This window comes from Lissotriton vulgaris, chromosome 4_1 (assembly GCF_964263255.1).
Source record: "Lissotriton vulgaris chromosome 4_1, aLisVul1.2, whole genome shotgun sequence".
NCBI lineage: Eukaryota > Metazoa > Chordata > Amphibia > Caudata > Salamandridae > Lissotriton > Lissotriton vulgaris.
In genome coordinates, this window is record NC_141691.1 from 1,071,254,060 (window position 1) to 1,071,276,118 (window position 22,059).

A 22,059-nucleotide genomic window follows, 5' to 3' on the forward strand; every position below is an offset into this window, starting at 1 on the left:
ACAGTCAAGGAAGGCAGGCGTGAGAAGAAAGATGTAGTCTCACAGGGCTCCAGCAAAACAAGAGGCAGGAGCAGAAGGGCCCACAGCAAAGCCCCCGACCGTGAATCAGAAGAGTAGGCGTGCACAGCCATCAAGTACCATGAAGGCGAGCGCCCAGACCAAGCCGAACGGAAGACGAAGACAAAGGCCAGGGAAATCCAGATCAACCCCTAAAGGGAGACCGTTCCAGACATAAACCGACCCATGAAAAGAAGTGGGACCAGCCAGAAGAGAAGAGGAGAAATATATAGGACGGACTAAAGCCGTCAACCAGAACACAGGAAAATACCAAGAAATCCTATCCCCCCTGGAACACCAGACAGAGGACCAGGCTGAAACGCTGGACAAAAAAGGGCGGAAATATCTCTGAAACACTTCTGAAGTGGCAGAGTGAGGCGTTAAGCCAGGAAGGCAGACGCAGCACTCGGTCACTTTGTTGTAAATATGCCCCTATAATTATATATAAGTGGGGAGGGGGGACAGAGGGGGGCTGGGGGAGCAGGCTGTAGTGTAGCCCTTTGAGGTCAATGGATATTGCGTGCCTGAAGCTGTGGGTCCCGTGACAGGTCCCCCGCCCCCAGCAGGGAGGCACAGAGATGCCCTCCCATGATCGGGAAAGAAGGAAGAAGACGCAGAGAGATACTGACCCCCCCATGAGAGAGGCACAGAAAAGGTGGGTGGATGAATGATGGGTGGATGGATGTAAGGATGAAGGATGGATGGATGTGTGGAAATCTGGATGGATGAATGATGAATGGATGGATGAAAGGGTGGATGGATGAAAGGGTGGATGGATGGAAGGATGGATGGATGAAAGGGTGGATGGATGGAAGGATGAAAGGGTAGATGGATGAAGGATGTATTGATGGATAAAAGGTTGCATGGATGAATGATGGATGGATGAAAAGATGGGTGGATGAATGATGGGTGAATGGATGGATGAAAGGGTGGATGGATGAAGGATGGATGTATGGATGGAGGATGAAAGGGTGGATGGGTGAAGGATAGATGGATGAAGGATAGATGTATGTATGTAAGGATGAAAGGGTGGACGGATGAAGGATGAATGGATGGATGAAAGGGTGGATGAATGGATGAAAGGGTGGATGAAAGGGTGGATGAATGGATGAAAGGGTGCATGAATGGATGAAAGGGTGGATGAATGGATGAAAGGGTCGATGGATGGAAGGATGAAAGGGTGGACTGTTGAAGGATGGATGGATGGATGAAAGGGTGGATGAATGGATGAAAGGGTGGACTGATGAAGGATGGATGGATGGAAGGGTGGATCGATGTATGGATGAGTAAAAGGTTGCATGGATGAATGATGGATGTGTGAAAAGATGGGTGGATGAATGATGGGTGGATGGATGGATGGATGAAAGGGTGGGTGGGTGGATGGATGGAAGGGTGGATGGATGAAGGATGGAAGTATGGATGGGAGGATGGAAGGGTGGATGGATGTATGGATGGATAAAAGGTTGCATCGATGAATGATGGATGGATGTGTGAAAAGGTGGGTGGATTGATGGAAGGGTGGATGGGTAAAAGATGGATGTATGGATGGAAAGATGAAAGGGTGGATGGATGAAGGATGGATGGAAGGATGAAAGGATGGATGGATGTGTGAAAGTGTGGGTGGATGAATGATGGATGGATGTGATGAGGTCTAACAGGCGCATTTATGGTTGTCAAAATATGATGATGAGGAGTACCAGTTTCTAGTAACGTTTGTCGGTAGGGGGTCCTTACCCCTAAAAAGGTTTTACAAGGGGGTCTCGGCATTAAAAACTTTGAAGACCTCGGCCTATATGTTTGTCCTGACAAGGATTGTGGCTGTTGCCTGAGAAGGACTCCCAACCCCACCATATAGTTTACACTATGGGACATATTTACAAGCCCCTATCACCACCACAACATCCCTTTTAGTGACGTTGTGGTGGTGATAAGGGCTTCGCCTTATTTACAAGGCAGCTTTAAGCCACTTATTGTGGCTTAAATTTGCCTTGTAAATAAGGCACCCTTTCATACTGTGCTCAGAGTGAAAGGGGAGGGCAATGGGTGTAGCAGTGGGCGTTTCAGCGCAACAGTCATTGATTTTGACCCAGCTCCCTAGTTACAAGGGTAGCGTAAATAGGCAGCGCCAAAATGAAGACCAGGGACAACCTGGTCTTAAACAGATGAAACATGGAGAAATACTTTATTTCTCCTCGTTTTTGCTGTGAACCTGTGGTAAATGTAGGAGTTTACCTGTTGAATGATCTGCTGGTGGTTTAGAGAGATGTGAACAACTAGAACTTGAGACTGACACAGTAATATCTAAAAAGTGAAAGAATACTTATTAATCATTAGGACTGCAGAATTTAAGACATAAACAATGATAAGTGTGAAACATACCAACCTTAACGTAGACCACCATTTGAATTCCTCAGACGGAACACGAAAACGCATTCCACCGCAGACCACCCCTGTTTTATGACCTCAAGCGCCACCCCCGCTAGTCGACGAGAGTTGGCAAGCGGGGCATGCGCTAGAGGATGCGGGTGGAGCTGTAAGTGCTGCTGCAGTCAGCGCAGCATGACACTGCGTTTCTGAAGTGGCAGAGTGCGGCGTTAAGCCAGGAAGACAGACGCAGCACTCGTTCACTTTGTTGTAAATATGCTCCTATATGTTTGTAAACTGGATCTCTGACCCCACACCTGACATGCAATAGAAGGAAATGAAACAAGGCAACTGTGAAATTGAAAGTAATGTCTGCTTTATTAAACGCTCACAAATATGTATTGCAATTTGTAAATACTCTGCATTTCACTGTGAAAAATGTGTTTACTATTTCACGGTCATGGTAGAAACGTGTCAGACATCTGTGCTTGTTCGAATTGTTCTACTGCTGTATAAACTCGGAAAACAGTGTCTGCCACATATTGCTCTTCCTAAAAAATATAAAAATACATGTACGTATCATTTCTAACTTCAGGACAATAAAGCCATAATCTCAAGAGAAGACGGAACTCTTTTGAAGCATTGACCACACTTGTCCTAAAGCTGCACTAGTTAAAACCTTTGAAATGTCTGTTGGTAATATTGCTTTCGCACAATATTATCATAAAAAGTTTGAGGTAAAACACATAATATAATTATTGCTATTTCACGTCACAGAGAAGTGCAACACCACGCAAAATCCAATGGTCAGGTGATTGGACTGTTCGAAGGTCTACTGCTGCAATATAATTCAAATCTGTGCGCACTGGCTTCTTGTATATCGGGCATGAATACAACGAGACATCTTTGGTATCTGTAAAAAGAAAACAGGCAACAGTTAGCTACACAGTTGAAACATTTATCTTCTGCTTTGTAGGTTAAGATCTAGACTGGCAATCAGAATCACCCATCCTTTCTTGTCACCTTCTCCTTCCCTAATCCCCTCACTGGATCTATTAATGTGGTATGACAATGCCCCTTTGGATTCAGTATGTGAAACATATCTATCAATTTTGTTTTAATTACACTTAGGCCCTGATTACGAATGGGCCTGTGTGTTGTGACAGCTGTGTAAACCCATTTGTGCAGGGGTCAGAATTACGAGGTTGATAGTATTTACTGCATCCAGCAATTATTGGGTGTATGAAATATCTTTCCATTTGTTACATTTTGCAAAGTCAAACCTGACGGAACTTAACAGGAGAAAAGCATACCCTATTCATCGTATCATGCAAATTTTGGTAGGGAAGATCCGAAATCTACATGTAACTCCACAGAAACCCATAATAAGTGCTATTTACGTGTGATCATCCAGGAAACTATCCGGAGAAACAGATTTTGAAACAAACATCCTCCAATCATAGAATGATGAAGAAAGAGAAAAAGAGAGTACAATGAATGATGAAGAGCATCACTAGCAAGACAAGAACGGTAAAAAGAAACCGCTCTTGTACTAAGAACCCTAATAGATGCATAAGGCATCCTCCGAAGTAATGAAACAGTGACGCTCATTGAAGAGAGGGAAGGAAACACACAAGTACAATTAAGGAGGTTGAACCAGGTCATCAAGAAGGGTGTATGTAAAATGCAGCGACGTACACCGTATAGAAGGTCAGACGACCATACGTGCAAAACACACACACTGAAGTAAAAGACATCTACAAGAGATCTGTAGGAAAGTAGGAGATGCTTTCATGGTTACCCCCACTTTTTTTCTGGTGGTATTCTGTTTTCTGACTAGTCTGACTCGGAGCCTGCTAATCTGGACCCCAGTTGCTGTGCTTTCTCCCTAAATTTGACTATGGTAAGCACTTTGATGACTTCCCAGTTGGCTACTTGTGTACTCATGTAAGACCCTAGTGTATGGTACTAATGTAACCAAGTGTGAGAAGTTGGCCTGATATGTGATGTTTCCAATTCTGGAACCACCTTGTATCAGTCCAAACAATCCCTTATGGTGTCTGGTTGTAAGTCAACCTTATTAGACAAGCTATCCTAGTGGTAGCATGGACTAAGCAGCCTTGAAGGCTAAACTCAAGAGGTCGTGTTAGGCAAGCTGTTTTACCAATCACAATCCTGTAATATCAAATGAAAGGACACCACACAAGTATATATTATAAAAATATATGTGTTTATTACTAAAAATAATCTCCAGTACTCTTTATGAGCCAAGGGGCACAAGCGTTAAATCAAAAGCACAGTATAACATACAAAGTTGCACAATTATGGATGAGGGCGGGTGGCCACTCAAACCATATATTAAGAAAGTGGTATAAGAGATACCAATCGAACAGTGGTTAGGCCTAGGGCCTAGGGAATCGCTGGGAGCAGTCGGGACAAGCAATGCTGAAGTCGGGAAAAGCCCGCGGGATTCGGGTGCAGCGCTTAAAGCACACGCATGCACCAATGTTAAGTCAATGGTGCGTAAAAGTTACACAAGTAGAGTTTAAGGATACTTCCGCTGAACCTAGAAGGACAAAACTTTAAACACAGGCCCTAGAGGTGTGTACCAGTGTGGGAACACCGGCGTTGCAATGTTACCTCACCCACAGGAAGCGGGTGCATAGGGTCGAAGTGGCGTCGGGTTTCGTCACGCAGGTTCTTGGTGCTTGAAGCTGAAGATGCTGCAGGCGATGTGAAGGAGAAGTGTCCGGTGTGATCCAAGGGTGGATCAGAGTAGAAAAGTACCTGAAAGCAGAAGGGAAAGAGTCTGGGTCACTCAGCAGTGATCAGGGTGGAACCAGGACGGAACCAGGCAATGTCGGGCGCAATCAGGTGGTTGTCGAGGAGCTTCTCTCCGCTGCCACATGGGCTCTGGGGCATCTGCGACGTCCAGGAGCGGGTCACGAGCTGTCCCACGCAGGCTCTCACCGTCGGCGCTGTCGGTTTCAAGATCGGAGTCAACAACACTTGGCAAGAGCAATCCACGCAGGACTAGAAGATTGCTTCTCACTCGGACCAGGAGGGTCAGAGCGGGTGCTCCTTTTCAGAGGAGCGGGTGCAAGTCTGGAGCAACCAGAATCACAAGTCGGTTTTAGGTTTTCGCCGGCACAGGGGCCATAAAGCCAGCTGGCAAGTGACCGGGCCAACGCGTCGAGCCAAAAAAAGCTGAAGGGCCCCACACAGCACTCGTCGAGTGTAGAGGGGTGAGCTTCGGTGCAAGAGTGGTTCAGGGTTGGGGCTTCTCAACCCCCGGTGTACAGCTTCGAGGGTCACTCGTGGGCTGCACGGTCAGCGTCTCGTGGTCTTTTCAAGATTGCGTGCCCTACGCTTCCGGTCGCCTCCACGGGTCTCAGCTCTGCAGGGACTGTGGATCGGGCTGTAAGAAGGCAGGCAAGCTTGATCTCGTCGATCTCTGTCGCTCGAGTTCCAGCGGGAACTGCAACAAAGCAGACGTCGAGGTGCTGGATGGTGCCTGTTTGCACAGGGTGGTCACTCCTTGACCACAAGGGAGATTCTTCAGTCTTCTACGTCGAGTAGGATGTCGAAGGGTCCAGAGTTTCGTTTCTTATGTTTCATCAGGATAATCTGAGTGCGTTGGCACTGCTCCCATTCTTATACCAATCTAGGGGGCTGGATTACCTCCTAGGTCCCCTCCTATGGGTGGGACCCAGGAAGGGGGTGGATACACCCCTTTTCTTTGATCCAGGCCGCGCTGGGACAGGGGCTGGTGTGCCCCAGAACCGGTTTGGCCGGATTATGCAAGGGGCAGCCTTGTGCGCCCCAGGCAGTGTCTGGTTTCTTTCAAACCTCCCTGCTACAATCCACTATCTCCTGTCTGGGGTGTTGTAACACCTCCCTGTGACAGGAAAGCCTTTGTCCAGACCTCCTGTGCTGAGTTTCGGTCAGCAGCAGGAGGTCAGACTTGTGTCTGTGGCAAAAGCATCCATTTTGTGGATCTGAGGCTCTTTTAAAATCAACCGCGTTTTAGCAAAGTAACATGTCGTCTCCCTCTAGAGGGGTGGAATGCTACCCCCGTCGCCAGGACTGGCGAGTGGGTAGTATTCCAAATCGTATGACACCTTACACGACATGTTTTGATAAAGCCAAACCAAAGTTAACATATAACCGCGAGGATTATAATGCACTTAAGAGTATATTATTATTAAAACTTTTATAGCGCGCTCTATTACCACGGGGTATCCTGGCGCGGTGAATAATTCAGCAGCAAGAGTGATGAATCTAGCACAGATCTGTTAGAGTGGAGCGTTGAACAAATGGGTCTTAAGTTCCTTCTTAAAAACATTAATAGATGGAAAGGCTCTAAGGAACAGGGGGAGGGCATTCCAGGCAGAAGCTGCCTTAAATGAAATAGATTGGCCACCCAATCGGGTGTATTTGTACTTGGGAATGGCCAATTGGCATTGGTTGGCCGATCGTAGGGCACGGTTGGGAGTATAAAATGAGAACCGTTTCTGCAAATACGTCGGTCCCTGGCCGTGAGCGGCTCTGAATGCCAACACCAGAATTTTAAACAGAATTCGGTGTGGCACTGGGAGCCAGTGCAGACTTCGTAATTCGCCCGCACGCTCGACCTCCTAGGAAGAGAGAAAAGCAGGCGTACTGCAGCGTTTTGTATCACCTGAAGGCGATGATCCATGTACGCAGGCAAGCCACTGAATAAGGCATTAGCGTAATCGAGCCGAGATAAAATCAGGGCTCGAAGAACCGTCTCCTTGGCTGCCCTGGGAAGAAGAGGGAAAAATCTTCTCAGGGCTCGCAAGGTACCAAAACAGATGCCGGTCAATTTTTTAATATGGTCCGAGAACTTCAGGTCCTGGCCGAACCAAACTCCCAAGTTCTTAGCTGGGCCACCCATCGTACTAGGGCAGGGCAGGTCCGGGGGCCAAATCTGGTCCTTGAAGTTGTCAGGGAAAGAGCCAAAAAGCAAGACCTCGGACTTGTCTTCGTTGCACTTAAGTTGGACTTGTGCAAGCCACCGAAATACTTCCGACAAGCAATACTGGACAGCTGATGGATCGGACACACCCTTAGGCCAGGTGAATAGCAGCTGTGTGTCGTCAGCGTAGTATATGGTATGGCATTATCCTGGAACAGCTTAGGGAATTGGTCCCGACAGCTGCAGACAGGCTCAGCTCATGCTAGAGCACCATCTCACATAAAACCAAGCACTCTGCCTCCAGGATTGTTAATGCCTGTCATAGGAGTGACTGATAGGTATATATGTGTCCAGATAGGTTTAGATATAGGTATACTATATCTAAGCAAGGGGTGATTACACCACCTTGCCCCAGCTGAGTGATCAGCCAGTTGTGTCAATTTTGGATAGCCAGCCAGGGGTGGCAAAAGATATGCTGCAGCCCCTGGTAGGCCTTGGATGCACCTATGCCCTGGGCACCTATAGTGCTCTGTACAGGGGCTGATAAGGTGACCCAAGCCAATCTAAGTTATGCACCTAGGGTACATGGAATCCATTTTACAGAGAGAGCAGATAGCCTGGGGCCCTGATTAGCAGGGAACCAGGCCAACTAAGTCGAAAACCAGCTAAACACAAGGCAAAAAAATCTGGGGTAACCATAGTCAGGTAGCCACCTTCCTACACAACCCCCCCCCCCCAAACGAAAGGAGATAAGGCTATCCTTGGCCCGGTAAGCCTATATTGCCTGAGTGGCCATATAAGGAAGTACCTGCACCAGCATGGGTACCCCCTGTCTCATGGTCCACTAAGAAGTCCCTCACCCTTGGGGTATTAGAGGGTCTCCGCCATAGGGAATCACTACCTTGGGTGTGTTTATGCAAGGAAAAAGGCTGGTTTGGATATGGAGTATTGAAGTGAGGCTCTACTAATTTAGGGCTCAGCTTCCTCCAATTATCTTCCGCCATGTGTGCCTTTCTTTCACTGTTCTATCAGGGTCAGCCTCTGGCGACCTAAAGCTGGAGGCTGGGTCCCTCTGTTTGGCTTGCTGGAGGGACAGTTCAGGTTTGGGCCCTTTGGGTCCCAGGTTTGGCTGTGCCCAACAGAATCCATCTGTGGGAGGTCCCTAACTATTTTTAAGGGGGCTCCCTCAGGGGGTTTTAAAGTTTTCACCTCACTAGGGCTACTAGTTTTGGTGCCCCTAATCTGTTGATGGGGGTGCTTTAGTTGACAGGGGGCCCTCTGGGTCTCACTGTCCTTCTTGTCCTCTGCAGCCCTGGGCTGACTAAGTCAAGGTAGAGAGGGGCATGTTACCTGCTCCAGACTGGGTCCCACCTGAGAAGGGTCCACTGCCATCAGAGGCTCTGTCAGGCCAGGCCTAGCAACCTCTGGGGCCGTTCCTTCATCAGGAGTAAGATCAGTTCCCTGAGGAGGCTGATCCTGTCCTAATGTCTGGTGAGGGGAAGATTCCTCTTCCTCCTCCATGCTCTCAGTTTGGGTGGAGTGATCCATCATTTCAGGCTTCACAACACACATATCTGTTTGAGTTTGGGCTGTGGCCATCACAGCCCCACCAACCTTTTCAGGAGGAGACTCAGTTTGGGTTTCTGCTGTTATCATAACAGCTTTGCTATTCTGTTTAGGAAGAGCTTCTGCTAAAGATGGGGCTGAGTCTTGCACAGCCCTACCAACCTTTTCAGGAAGGACATCTTGGGTTGGGGCTGTAGCCATTACAGCCCCACTAACCTTACCATTGGCATTTACCATTCTAGAATGGGTTTCCTGTTCAACCTCAGCCCAGGTTGAGATTTCTAAATCATTACCAAGTGAAAGTCTACAGGCAAGTTTGATGACACTGCCACTCTCTTTGGGCCAGTGACACCTCCCCAGCTGAGACTTACTACTGCCATGGGATGATTTGTTTGGATTCCATCAATGTTTGTTACCTGGTATGTGGCACCAGGTAAAAGTTGCTTAGAGGGGACTATACAGTCAGCCACCATGGTGATGCTAGCCCCTGTGTCTCTAATGGCTTCAACTTTCAAACCATTGATGATGGGTTCTTGTCTATATTTGCTCAAGGTATTTGGGCAATCAGAGAAGTTGCCAAATCCCATGCCAGTCTCATAAACAAGATCATTTGGGGATGGGGACCTGGATAGGCCAGGGTCCACCTGGGCTCCAAAAGTAAACCCACCCAGATTCCTGGGTGTGCTCCCACTTCCTGGGGGATTACTTCTGACAGTAAAAGGAGGTGTTGGAGCTGGCTTTGGAGGTATATTCTCTTTATTGCCGTTCTTGGGACAACAGCTGTCTGTTTTGTAATGCCCAACCTGTTTACAGGCATGACAATAAGGCTTTTTCTGAGTTGAAGAAGTGTCTTGGGCCCCACCCCCATTCTTGGAGTTTTGGGGCCCTGGGGAAGTCTTTTCTTTACTTTTATCCCCACCCTTATCTTGAGGCTTGGTAGACTCCTTCTTCTGGTTACTGTCCTGATTCTTAGGCCTAATCCTGGTTCTGACCCATTTATCTGCCCTCTTTCCCAATTCTTGGGGAGAGGTCAAATCTGAGTCCACCAGGTGCTGGTGTAAGAGCTGGTTCTGACAATTACCTAGGATCTGCTCCCTCATAATCAAATTATACAATCCTGTGAAGTCATGTACTTTGCTGCCATGTAGCCAACCCTCCAGAGCCTTAGTAAGCACAATATACAAAATCAGTCCAGTCCTGTGTCTGTGTCTTCTGGGTGTCTCTGAACTTCAACCTGTACTGTTCAGCGGTTAAGCCAAACCCATCTATTAGAGCCCTCTTCAGGACTTTGTAGTTTTTAGCATCCTCATGTCTGACAGTGAGGAGCTTATCTCTCCCTTTCTCTGAAAAGGAGTACCATAAGATTGCTGCCCACTGTTCCTCAGGAACCTGCTGTACCATGCAGGCTCTCTCAAGAGCAGTTATCCACTTGTGGATGTCATCCCCTTCTGTGTAGGGGGCACAATCTTTGTCAGGTTTCTAGTATTATAGGACCTGTCTTTCTCTCTAGGTACATTGTTGCTGCCACCAGTGGCATCTAAGCCACATATTTTCTGTTCCCTTGCTAAAGCAAGTTTAGCTTGGGCCAAGGCTATCTCTTACCTCTCTATTTGGAGTTGGACAGCCCTCATTCTGGCCCTATGCGCTTTCCTCTGGGGGGAAGTCATTCCCCTTTAAGATTCCCTGGAGACACTAGAAACATGAGAATCCCCTGATGGAGATCTCACCCTCCTGTTGCCTGTGGGAATTATGTTATAGGATCTGGGGAGGTGCTGGCCCTCTCCATTCCCATGTAGGTCTAAGTTGGCCTGGTTAAGCCTGGCAACCACAACCTGGTTACCCCTCTGATCCTGATCCTCAGGCTCATCTACTTCTGAGCCTTCCTCCTCTTCTTCCTCCTCTTCTTCTTCCTCTTCTGGAGTGGTCTCATTCTCAGGGGTGTTCACTCCATCTCCTTAATCTAAGGGAGCTGCACTCGCCTATCTAAGTCATCCTTTTCCAGGATGGCTATCAGGGAAGGAATGGTGGGGTTTCTACCCCTTTTTAGCCCCCTTGCAATGCACAAGGCACCCAAGTCTTTGTGGCTAAGTTTGTCATAGCTGGAAGTTGCCTTGGTAAGGTCAACTGTCACAGGGGCAGAGCCGGAAGCTCTTCCTGTGTCAGACATGACTGCTAGTGAGGTGCAAGTGGTGCACTTACCTACACTAAGTGTTTTCCTACTGTACCTTGCTAGTGAGTTGTAGTCAGGGTGTGCTAATCCCTTTAATCTACAACTACTACGTTCAGTAGAACTTAAATATGCTAAGCTTTTGATTTATATGTACCTAAGGTACTTGATGTGATCTTTCAATTTGATAAAAAGATTGCAATGGTAAAACAACAGCAAGCTCAAATCCGCACCGCTGCACACCAATGTGAGAAGTTGGCCTGATATGTGATGTTTCCAATTCTGGAACCACCTTATTACAGTCCAAACAATCCCTTATGGTGTCTGGTTGTAAGTCAACCTTATTAGACAAGCTATCCTAGTGGTAGCATGGACTAAGCAGCCTTAAAGGCTAAACTCAAGAGGTCGTGTTAAGCGAGCTGTTTTACCAATCACAATCCTGTAATATCAAATGAAAGGACACCACACAAGTATATATTATAAAAATATACGTGTTTATTACTAAAAATAATCCCCAGTACTCTTTATGAGCCAAGGGGCGCAAGCATTAAATCAAAAGCACAGTATAACATACAAAGTTGCACAATTATGGATGAGGGCGGGTGGCCACTCAAACCATATATTAAGACAGTGGTATAAGAGATACCAATTGAACAGTGGTTGGCCTAAGGCCTAGGGAATCGCTGGGAGCAGTCGGGACAAGCAATGCTGAAGTCGGGAAAAGCCCGCGGGATTCGGGTGCAGCGCTTAAAGCACACGCATGCACCAATGTTAAGTCAATGGTGCGTAAAAGTTACACAAGTTGAGTTTAAGGATACTTCCGCTGAACCTAGAAGGACAAAACTTTAAACACAGGCCCTAGAGGTGTGTACCAGTGTGGGAACACCGGCGTTGCAATGTTACCTCACCCCAGGAAGCGGGTGCATAGGGTCGAAGTGGCGTCGGGTTTCGTCACGCAGGTTCTTGGTGCTTGAAGCTGAAGATGCTGCAGGCGATGTGAAGGAGAAGTGTCCGGTGTGATCCAAGGGTGGATCAGAGTAGAAAAGTACCTGAAAGCAGATGGGACAGAGTCTGGGTCACTCAGCAGTGACCAGGGAGGAACCAGGACGGAACCAGGCAATGTCGGGCGCAATCAGGTGGTTGTCAAGGCGCTTCTCTCCGCTGCCACGTGGGCTCTGGGGCATCTGCGACGTCCAGGAGTGGGTCACGAGCTGTTCCACGCAGGCTCTCACCGTCGGCGCTGTCGGCTTCAAGATCGGAGTCAACAACACTTGGCAAGAGCAATCCACGCAGGACTGGAAGATTGCTTCGCACTCGGACCAGGAGGGTCAGAGCGGGTGCTCCTTTTCAGAGGAGCGGGTGCAAGTCTAGAGCAACCAGAATCACAAGTCGGTTTTAGGTTTTCGCAGGCACAAGGGCCACAAGCCAGCTGGCAAGTGACCGGGCCAACGCGTCGAGCCAAAGAAAGCAGAAGGGCCCCACGCGGCACTCGTCGAGTGTAGAGGGGTGAGCTTCGGTGCTAGAGTGGCTCAGGGTTGGGGATTCTCAAACCCCGGTGTACAGCTTCAAGGGTCACTCGTGGGCTGCACGATCAGCGTCTCGTGGTCTTTTCAAGATGGCGTGCCCCACGCTTCCGGTCGCCTCCACGGGTCTCAGCTCTGCAGGGACTGTGGATTGGGCTGTAAGAAGGCAGGCAAGCTTGATCTTGTCGATCTCTGTCGCTCGAGTTCCAGCGGGAACTGCAACAAAGCAGACGTCGAGGTGCTGGATGGTGCCTGTTTGCACAGGGTGGTCACTTCTTGACCACAAGGGAGATTCTTCAGTCTTCTACGTCGAGTAGGATGTCGGAGGGTCCAGAGTTTTGTTTCCTATGTTTCATCAGGATAATCTGAGTGCGTTGGCACTGCTTCCATTCTTATACCAATCTAGGGGGCTGGATTACCTGCTAGGTCCCCTCCTATGGGTGGGACCCAGGAAGGGGGTGGATACACCCCTTTCCTTTGATCCAGGCCGCGCTGGGACAGGGGCTGGTGTGCCCCAGAACCGGTTTGGCCGGATTATGCAAGGGGCAGCCTTGTGCGCCCCAGGCAGTGTCTGGTTTCTTTCAAACCTCCTTGCTACAATCCACTATCTCCTGTCTGGGGTGGTGTAACAACTCCCTGTGACATTAAAACCTTTGTCCAGGCCTCCTGTACTGAGTTTCGGTCAGCAGCAGGAGGTCAGACTTGTGTCTGTGGCAGAAGCATCCATTTTGTGGCTCTGAGGCTCTTTTAAAATCAACCGCGTTTTAGCAAAGTAACATGTCGTCTCCCTCTAGAGGGGTGGAATGCTACCCCCGTCACTGGGACTGGTGAGGGGGTAGTATTCCAAATCGTATGACACCTTACACGACATGTTTTGATAAAGCCAAACCAAAGTTAACATATAACCGCAAGGATTATAATGCACTTAAGAGTAAATGGTTGGCATTATCCTGGAACAGCTTAGGGAATTGGTCCCGACAGCTGCAGACAGGCTCAGCTCATGCTAGAGCACCATCTCACATAAAACCAAGCACTCTGCCTCCAGGATTGTTAAGGCCTGCCATAGGAGTGACTGATAGGTATATATGTGTCCAGATAGGTTTATTTATAGGTATACTATATCTAAGCAAGGGGTGATTACACCACCTTGCCCCAGCTGAGTGATCAGCCAGTTGTGTCAATTTTGGATAGCCAGCCAGGGGTGGCAAAAGATATGCTGCAGCCCCTGGTAGGCCTTGGATGCACCTATGCCCTGGGCACCTATAGTGCTCTGTACAGGGGCTGATAAGTTGACCCAAGCCAATCTAAGTTATGCACCTAGGGTACATGGAATCCATTTTACAGAGAGAGCAGATAGCCTGGGGCCCTGATTAGCAGGGAACCAGGTCAACTAAGTCGAAAACCAGCTAAACACAAGGCAATAAAATCTGGGGTAACCATAGTCAGGTAGCCACCTTCCTACACCAAGGCATAGGTACACCAGGCGTCTCCCATGGGCTGCAGCATGTATTGTACAACCCATGAAAGACCACTCAAACTGTGTATACAGGCCTGCATTGCAGCCTGTGTAAGCTGGTGCTAGCACCACTTATGACAGATATAAGTTTTATTATATCTGAGGCCACTGCACGTAAAACCTATAAGTCACCCCTAAGGTAGGGCGTTCAATCCTGGAGTGCCAGATTATATATGTGAGGGTGCCCTGCACAGCAGGATACCCACTACAAGCCCCGGAGCCGATTCTCCAGGCTCAAGAGCGGTCAGCAATTTTGGCACATTTAGTGGCCATGCGTCATTATATGATGGTTAACTCTATACTGGCTGTGCTGAACCTGGGCATGTTTGGTATCAAACCCCAACACTGTTACTGGAGTTGGAGGTATGAATCCATACACCAGGGGGCTCCTCCGAGAAGTCCTTTGTGCTCCCAGTACGAGCCTTCCAGGGTCTGCCAGCCAGCTAGTGCTGCTGCAGACCCAGACACGATTCTGCCCTCCTGCTGCTGAGCTGAGTTGAAGGAGGGGAAGGTAGGAGAATAGGTTTCCTGTCACAAGGAGGGAGGTGTGACCACCTCCAATTGGGACTTAGTGTATTGGGCTTTGGTGGGGGGCTTGCCCGCGCCACCAGACTGCTTTGCAGTGCACATTTGGTGCCCTCCTTGCATACTCCGGTTTGAGACAGGTCAGGGAGCCCTTAGCTCCCGATCTGGCATGAATATGGACTAAGCACACTCCCCTCTGTCCAGCCCCTCCCCTGGGAGGGACCCTTGAATTGTCTGAAACCTTTCCCTAGGGTACTTAAGGGCTTATCTGTGGATGGCTCTTCAGATTCGTTGTTGGACAAGGTTCAGGCTCTAAACCACTATAACTTCTACCGTCTGGGCACCTTGGATTTTGCTGGACTTCACGTGGAGCCGAGACTGCACCAAGGAAGGCTACTGCTGTTCCTGGTCTCACTGTTCTGCAAGTCTTTTTCGTCGTCCATGCCTGTGTTTCATCCAAGTTCTTCTCCAGGCCTGTGGGCATCAAAGAGACCCCAAGGAATCTCCTTAGAGTGAAGCCGTTACTCCCCTGCATCTGCAGGCAGTGTAAGAAAGCTGACCGGTCTGCTGCTCCTGACGACCCATGAACTCCGAAAGGCTCAGCAACACAGGTGGTGGTCATGCAACTCCCTCGAGGCCTGACCGGTCCTCTCAGCTAGTTTGAGGCCAGGATCCCTCATCGGAACTGCTGGAACAGAATCCCTGTGCACTGCATCGACTTGCCGTTGCCAAGTCTTGTTGACTCCCTCCTCCCGAGAGCTTCGGGATACAAGAAGCTCCAGCCTCCAGTATCTCTTCCTGCCAAGATCTTCGTCCTGACAGAATACTTCGGCCTGTGGGTCCTCTTGAGGGTCTTTTTTGGCTTCAGTGGGGTCCCCTGCTTGCTCGGTCCTTGCCCTGACTAACTTGCATTTTGCGAGTCCCTAGCTGGTCCTAACACTGCACCCTTTTCTTTTACCATGTCCCCAGTATATGGCACCTTAGTACCATATACTAGGGACTTACAAAGGTATACCAGTAGCAAATTGTGGATGTACTGAAATACTTAACTGCTGACAGGGCTTGTTGGTGCTCCCGACTGACACCGCCCCCTTGGTTCTTGACTTCAAACGTGGACAGCTGGTGAACGGCTCCTGGTCTTCCACAGAGTTGCCTGGTCCTCGCAGCTGCAGTGACAAGGTCACCATCATCACCCTAGAATCTTCTAACATTGGTGGTCATGGGTCTTATTGGTGTTCATGGGTCGTCTGTGCCTCCTGGTCACTTCAGAGTGACATAGACTTTGTCCCCTTGCTTGCAGGTTCCCCTCTTCAAGAATCCATCCTTGGATTTGTCCGGATTCTTTCACCTTCTTCGCCAGCGGCATCCTCCACTGCGGTCTACGGCAGTTTCCAGGGTCACTTTGCACCTATGCATCCAGCTTCCCTGGTGAAGGTATCCTGGTTCCTGGGGAATTCACGGATAGGGTGACTCTCCAACCTTCTGCGTCCTAAGAATTCCTTCAGGGTCTTCTGGGAAGGGTCCTTCTTCTTAAAAACTGCAACTGCGACTTTCCTATTGGCTTGCATTGAGTATGTGGCTGTGTTTCCGCTCCACACACAGCCTTCATGGTGTTCCTGGGTACTTACCTCGGGTGGCTCCTGTGGACCCCAACTCTTCTGAGTCTTCTGGTATAAGCCCTGGCTTCGGTCGCATATCGCATTCCATTTCTTTAGTATATGGTTTGTTCTCCCCCTGGAGACCACTGTGTATTTGTACTTACTTACCTGTTTACATTTGAAATATTGTGTGGACTGTGTTGATATCTCAGGTAAGAGATATACCAATGTGTTAGTGACTGTGTATACTAAATATACTTATTTTTATAACAACACTTTGTGGCTCTTTTTCGTTTAACCTACACTATATGATTAGTCCTGGTGCACAAGTTACTACTTGTGTAACGATATATCTATAAGAGACAATAGTTAGTGATAGATTCCTTACCTTAGAATATCCCCAGGCGTCAGACTGGATCCGGAAACTTTTGCGTAGCAGTACCCTTGCACGTCGGTAGGCGTCGTCTGCGGCTCCGCGTCCGGCGTCGTGGGTGCCGTGATGACGTCGACGGAGTACTTAGACGCCGCCTCTGCGTGCTGACGTCAGTTCTTAGACACAGCTTTTCCGCGCCAGAAACGCAGAGCTATGCTAAAAACCAACACTGGTGCCTTGAAACTAGGGCCCTGAAAGGGGATGACCTTAACTCTAGATATCGGTTCGCAGAACGGGGAGGATGGGTGGGTCGGTAAGGAATCTATCACTAACTAATGTCTCTTACAGATATATCGTTACACAAGTAGTAACTTGTGCATCTGAAAGAGACACGTTAGTGATAGATTCCTTACCTTAGAATAGATACCCCAGCAATACCAACCCCGGTGGTGGGTCTGTGAACCAATAATCACACCAGAAAGTCCTGGAGAACGGAACGGCCAAAGAAGCCATCTCTCCGGACTTGACTGTCCAGGCAATAGTGTCTTGCAAACGTGTGCAGCGAGGCCCACGTAGCCGCCTAGCAAATGTCCTGCAAGGGCACTCCTCGGCCCAAGGCAGTTGTAGTCACTGTGGCTCGAGTGGAATGAGCCCTCAGCCCAACAGGGGGTTCCTTCTTTGCCAAAGAGTAACACGTCTGGATACACAAGATGACCCACCGCGAGATGGTCCGCTTGTGCACCGCTTTCCCCTTCTTAGCGCCCACGTAACCAACAAAGAGTTGGTCTTCCACCCGGAACTGGCGTGTGCGATCCAGATAGAAAGAGAGCGCACGTTTTGGTTCCAGACGGTGGAGCCTCTCTTCCTCTCTCTCGAGGGATGCGGAGGCAGAAAGAAGGTGGGCAAGGTGATGGATTTGCCCGATGTGGAAGGCTGTTACTACTTTGGGTAGGAAAGAGGGCCTTGTCCGCAACACAACCTTGTCCGGATGGACTGAAAGGAAAGGAGGTTTACAGGACAGAGCCTGGAGCTCACTCACTCTCCTGGCAGAGGTGATGGCTACCAGGAAGGCAGTCTTCAAAGTAAAAAGGCGAAGAGGACAGTTGTGAAGTGGCTCGAAGGGAGCGCACATCAGAAATGTAAGAACCAAGTTCAAGTCCCACTGAGGCATCACAAAGGGCACAGGAGGGTACGTATGCGTGATGCCTTTCAAGAAACGATTAAAAATAGGGGACTTGAACAAAGAAGGTTAATCTGGCAGCCTCAAAAAGGCCGAAAAAACAGAAAGGTAGCCCTTGATAGTGCCCAGAGCAGAGCCCTGCTGGGCAAGAGAAAGAAGAAAGAGAAGAACCTCAGAAAGAGGGGCAGAGAGAGGATCCACAGCCTTTGCTGTGCACCACGCCACAAATCTGTTCCACCTGCAGGCATATACCGACTTTGTGGAGAAAGCCTGGCTGCCAGAATGATGTTACAGACTTCAGGAGGCAAGTCAAATGGCCTCAACTGCCGCCCCTCAATCTCCAAGCATGGAGGTGGAGACTGGACAGGTTCGGGTGGAGGACCGTCCCCGGCTGCTGCGACAGAAGGTCTTCCTGAATAGGCAGACGAACCGGGTGATCGACTGACATAGCTCGGGATACCAGTAACTTCGTGCCCAGTCCGGAGCCACATGGATGACTTGTGCCGGTCGCGCCTGATCTTCTTCAGCACTCTGGGCAGAAGTGGTATAGGCGGAAAGGCATACAACTGACCGCAACTCCGTCTCCGAGCGAGTGCCGCCTTGGAAATTCCAACGCGCAGAACTGATGACATTGCGTGTTCTCTTCGGTGGCGAATAGATCTAACCAAGGCTCTCCCCACTGCAGAAAGAGACCTTGCGCCACGTCCGAGTTCAGACGCCATTTTCGTAATCCATCATGCACCGGCGGCCGAGTTCGTCCGCCCTGGCGTTCAGAGAACCTGCCAGGTGTTGAACCACCAGGGTCACGCCCTGATGTTCCAGCCATTGCCAGAGGCGCAGAGCCTCCTGGCAGAGGGTCCACGACCCCACCCCACCCTGTTTGTTGCAGTACCACATGGCGGTGGTGTTGTCCGTGAATACCTGCAATACACTCCCTTGGACAGAGGGGAGGAATGTCTTCAGTGCTAGACCAATCGCCCGCAGCTCCAAAAGGTTGATATGGAGCAGGGACTCCGCCTGAGACCAGAGGCCTCTGATCTCCACCTTTCCCATGTGGCCTCCGGGGGGTTGCCCTGATGCTGGGCCTACTGAAACTTCAGGTCCCACTGCAGAGCCCGCATCCGCCAACGGGCGTGATGCACAAGAAGGATGCAGGAAGCCATCAGCCCCAGAAGCCGCAGCGTCAACCTGACCGAAATTCGGGATAAAGGCTGAAAGATTGGAATCAGAGCCTGTATATCCCGAACCCGCTGTTTGGGTGGATAAACCCGAAACTGAGCCGAGTCGAGAACCGCTCCAATGAAAAGGAGCTTCTGAGAGGGGCACAGGTGTGACTTCGGCACATTGATGGAGAACCCCAGCAGGTGCAAGAGGTCTGCCATCGTCTGGAGGTGGCTGACGACTGTCTGGGGCGAGCCCGCCTTCAACAACCAGTCGTCGAGGTAGGGGAAGACTGAAACCCCTAACCTGCGCAGATGAGTTGCGACCACCGCCGTCCCCTTCGTGAACACCCGTGGGGCGCTGGTAAGGCCGAAGGGGAGCACGGTAAACTGAAAGTGCTCATCGTCTACCGTGAACCGCAGGTAACGCCGGTGGGCCGGCAGGACGGGGATGTGGAAATAAGCGTCCTTCAAGTCCAACGCTACCATCCAGTCTCCTGGGTCTAGGGCAGCTAAGACCTGAGCCAGAGTCAGCATCTTGAACTTCGCCTTCCGGAGGAAGCCGTTGACGTTCCGTAGGTCCAAGATAGGGCGTAGGCCCCCTTTGCCCTTCTTGGGTACCAGAAAGTAGCGGGAGTAGCAACCACGTCCTACTTCTGGCCCAGGAACGCGCTCGATGGCCCCCTTGGCCAAGAGGGCCAAAACGTCCTCCTGGAGAAGCTGCAAATGATCCCCCGATACGCTGTGGTGTTGCGGTGGCATGGCTTTAGGGGTCGTCTCGAAGGGGAGGGAGTAGCCCCTTCGGACAATCTGCAGCACCCACCTGTCTGAAGTGACAGTGCGTCAGTGAGAGTGGTGATGGCAAACCCTGCCCCCCACTGGCGTCACATGGGCCGAAAAGCACGGACTAGGAGGGTTTAGAGGCGGATTCTGCAGGGGAGGGTGTGGACTGGCCTCGCTGTTGTCCCCGACCGCCTCTGCTGCGATTTCCACGGCCGCCGCCGCGCTGGAAGTTAGTCTGCAGCGTGTGGCTGGCAGCACGTGTGGGGGCGCCCCTTCCTTGGCCATGAAAGGAGCGAAAGACACCCGTTTGCTGGCGCTGGGCCGAGAGGCCCAAGGACTTGGCTGTAGCCCTGGAGTCCTTAAAGCGCTCAAGCGCATGGTCTGCCTTGTCGCCAAAAAGGCGACTGCCATCAAACGGCATGTCCATCAGAGTGTTTTGGACATCGGTCGAAAAGTTGGCGGACCTCAACCAGGCGTGGCGTCTAACCGCCACCGTCATTGCCATCGCTCTACCTAGTGAGTCGGTGGTATCCAGCCCACACCGGATAGAATATTTGGCTGCATCCCGGCCCTCCAGAAGGGCTTGGCCGAGTTTGGCCCGTACCTCCAACGGACACCCTGGCAGCACTTCCGCAACCGTCTCCCACAGAGAGTGGGTGTAGCGGCCCAAGAGGCATGCGGTGTTGGAAGACCGCAGTCCCAGACTAAGGGAGGAGAAGATCTTTTTTCCGTACTGCTCGTAGCTCTTGGATTCCCTGTCCGGCGGAGCCGACGGAAATGCGGTCTGGGAATTGGAGGCCTGGATGACCAGACTCTCGGGGTGGGGTGGGTGGACAGGAAACATGGGTCGCCTGGGCCGGGCGGTGGCGTCTGGCCACATTCCTATCTACGGGCGAACCCGTGTGTGGCCTGGACCAAGTGCCCAAAAGAACGTCGGTCAAGGCCTCATTAAAGGGCAGCAGAGGCTCGGCCGAGCTTGACTGCGGTTTAAGGACCTCAGTGAGGAGGTTAGTCCTCACGGCCGCGATGGGGAGCTCAAGGCCCAAGGCCTTGGCAGCCCTCAACAACACTACACTATAGGTTGCCCCCTCCTCTGAAGCCATGGTAGGAGGGGAGACAAAACCAGTGTATGGAGAGGTGTCCAGGCCACTGGCCTCCCCAAGTTCACCTGTCCGGTCCTCTTGAGACTGACACTCTCGGGTCAGAGGTTCCCCAGACCCCTCCCAATCCTCCTCATCTCCCATCTCCTGATACTCCGGGTTTTCAATCAATGGGGCCGGTTCATAGAAGTGAAACTCTCCAAGCGCCGTTGAAAGCGGCGCCCAGCGGGGCCGTTCCGACGTCAGAACCGGAGCAAAGGAGGCATCGGGGAGGCGACACCTGACGGACCAACGCCGGGGGGGGTCGTAAGGTCCACCGGCGACGACCCAGATCCTGAAGAAGGTCCAGTGGGGTCCCGCGGCACCGGGCCCGAAGGCGCCGGCAGCGTCGGGACCGCTGGACCCTGCGGCGCCGGCCCAAAGGCGCCGGCGGTGTCGGGACCGTGGGGCCCTGCGGCGCCGGGCCCCAAGGCACTGGCGGCGTCGGGCCGAAGCACCCGACGGCGTCGGGACCGAAGGCCCCGACCCGCTAGGGGCCCCAGACGGGTCCGCTGGGCCTGAAGGCGCCGCGGAGCCCGTCGGAGGAGAGAGGGACCTCATGGCCATGAGGAAGCGCTCGATCTCCTCCGGCGTCGCGTCTCGCCCAGGGACCGGAGGGTGTGGAGCTGGACGCGGCGCCCGCGACTCCGACAGAGCCGCGTGGGCGGTGTCACCCGAACCCCCAGCCGCATCGCGCGAGCGTCGGGGGAGTCAGAAGAGCGATGACGCCTCTTCGACTTCTTGTGTTTCTTACCTGACGACGACTTCGACCCGGAGGAGTGGTGCCGACTCTCGGAGCTGTGGTGGTTCCGAGCCCGCGACCTGTCCCTCGACCTCCCGTGGGACCGGGACCTCTCGCGGCGCGGGGCCGACTGCCGGAGTTCGAGTCGCCTGTGGGACCGCTCCCGCCTGGCTTTCGAAGATAGGGCCCGGCAGTCGGAGCAGGCCTTGTCGTCGTGGTCGACGCCTAGACAAGTTAGGCACAGGTGGTGAGGATCCGTGACCAACATCGTGCGGTCGCAATCCTCGCAGTGCAGGCATCCCTATGGCACCGATCGGAGTGGAAAGACTTAGAGAAAGGATCAAAAAATGATCCAAAAAGTTAGTCAAAAATTGACTAAGGGTTACTGCTTTTTCCAGATCTGCGCTTGCTGGCGCAGAAAAAAGAA

At 51.1% G+C, this 22,059-nt stretch overlaps 1 protein-coding gene across 1 annotated transcript in view; it reads right to left on the reverse strand.

Annotated features, from left to right (window-relative positions):
* Positions 1-2,776: 2,776 nt before the first annotated feature.
* Positions 2,777-22,059, reverse strand: part of DNAH5 (dynein axonemal heavy chain 5) — a 5,605,957-nt gene continuing 5,586,674 nt past the window's right edge. The window contains exon 72 of the mRNA XM_086967405.1: positions 2,777-3,334. Coding sequence (XP_086823531.1) covers positions 3,183-3,334 — 152 coding nt within the window. The 3' untranslated portion in view covers positions 2,777-3,182. The remainder of the gene's footprint in view (positions 3,335-22,059) is intronic.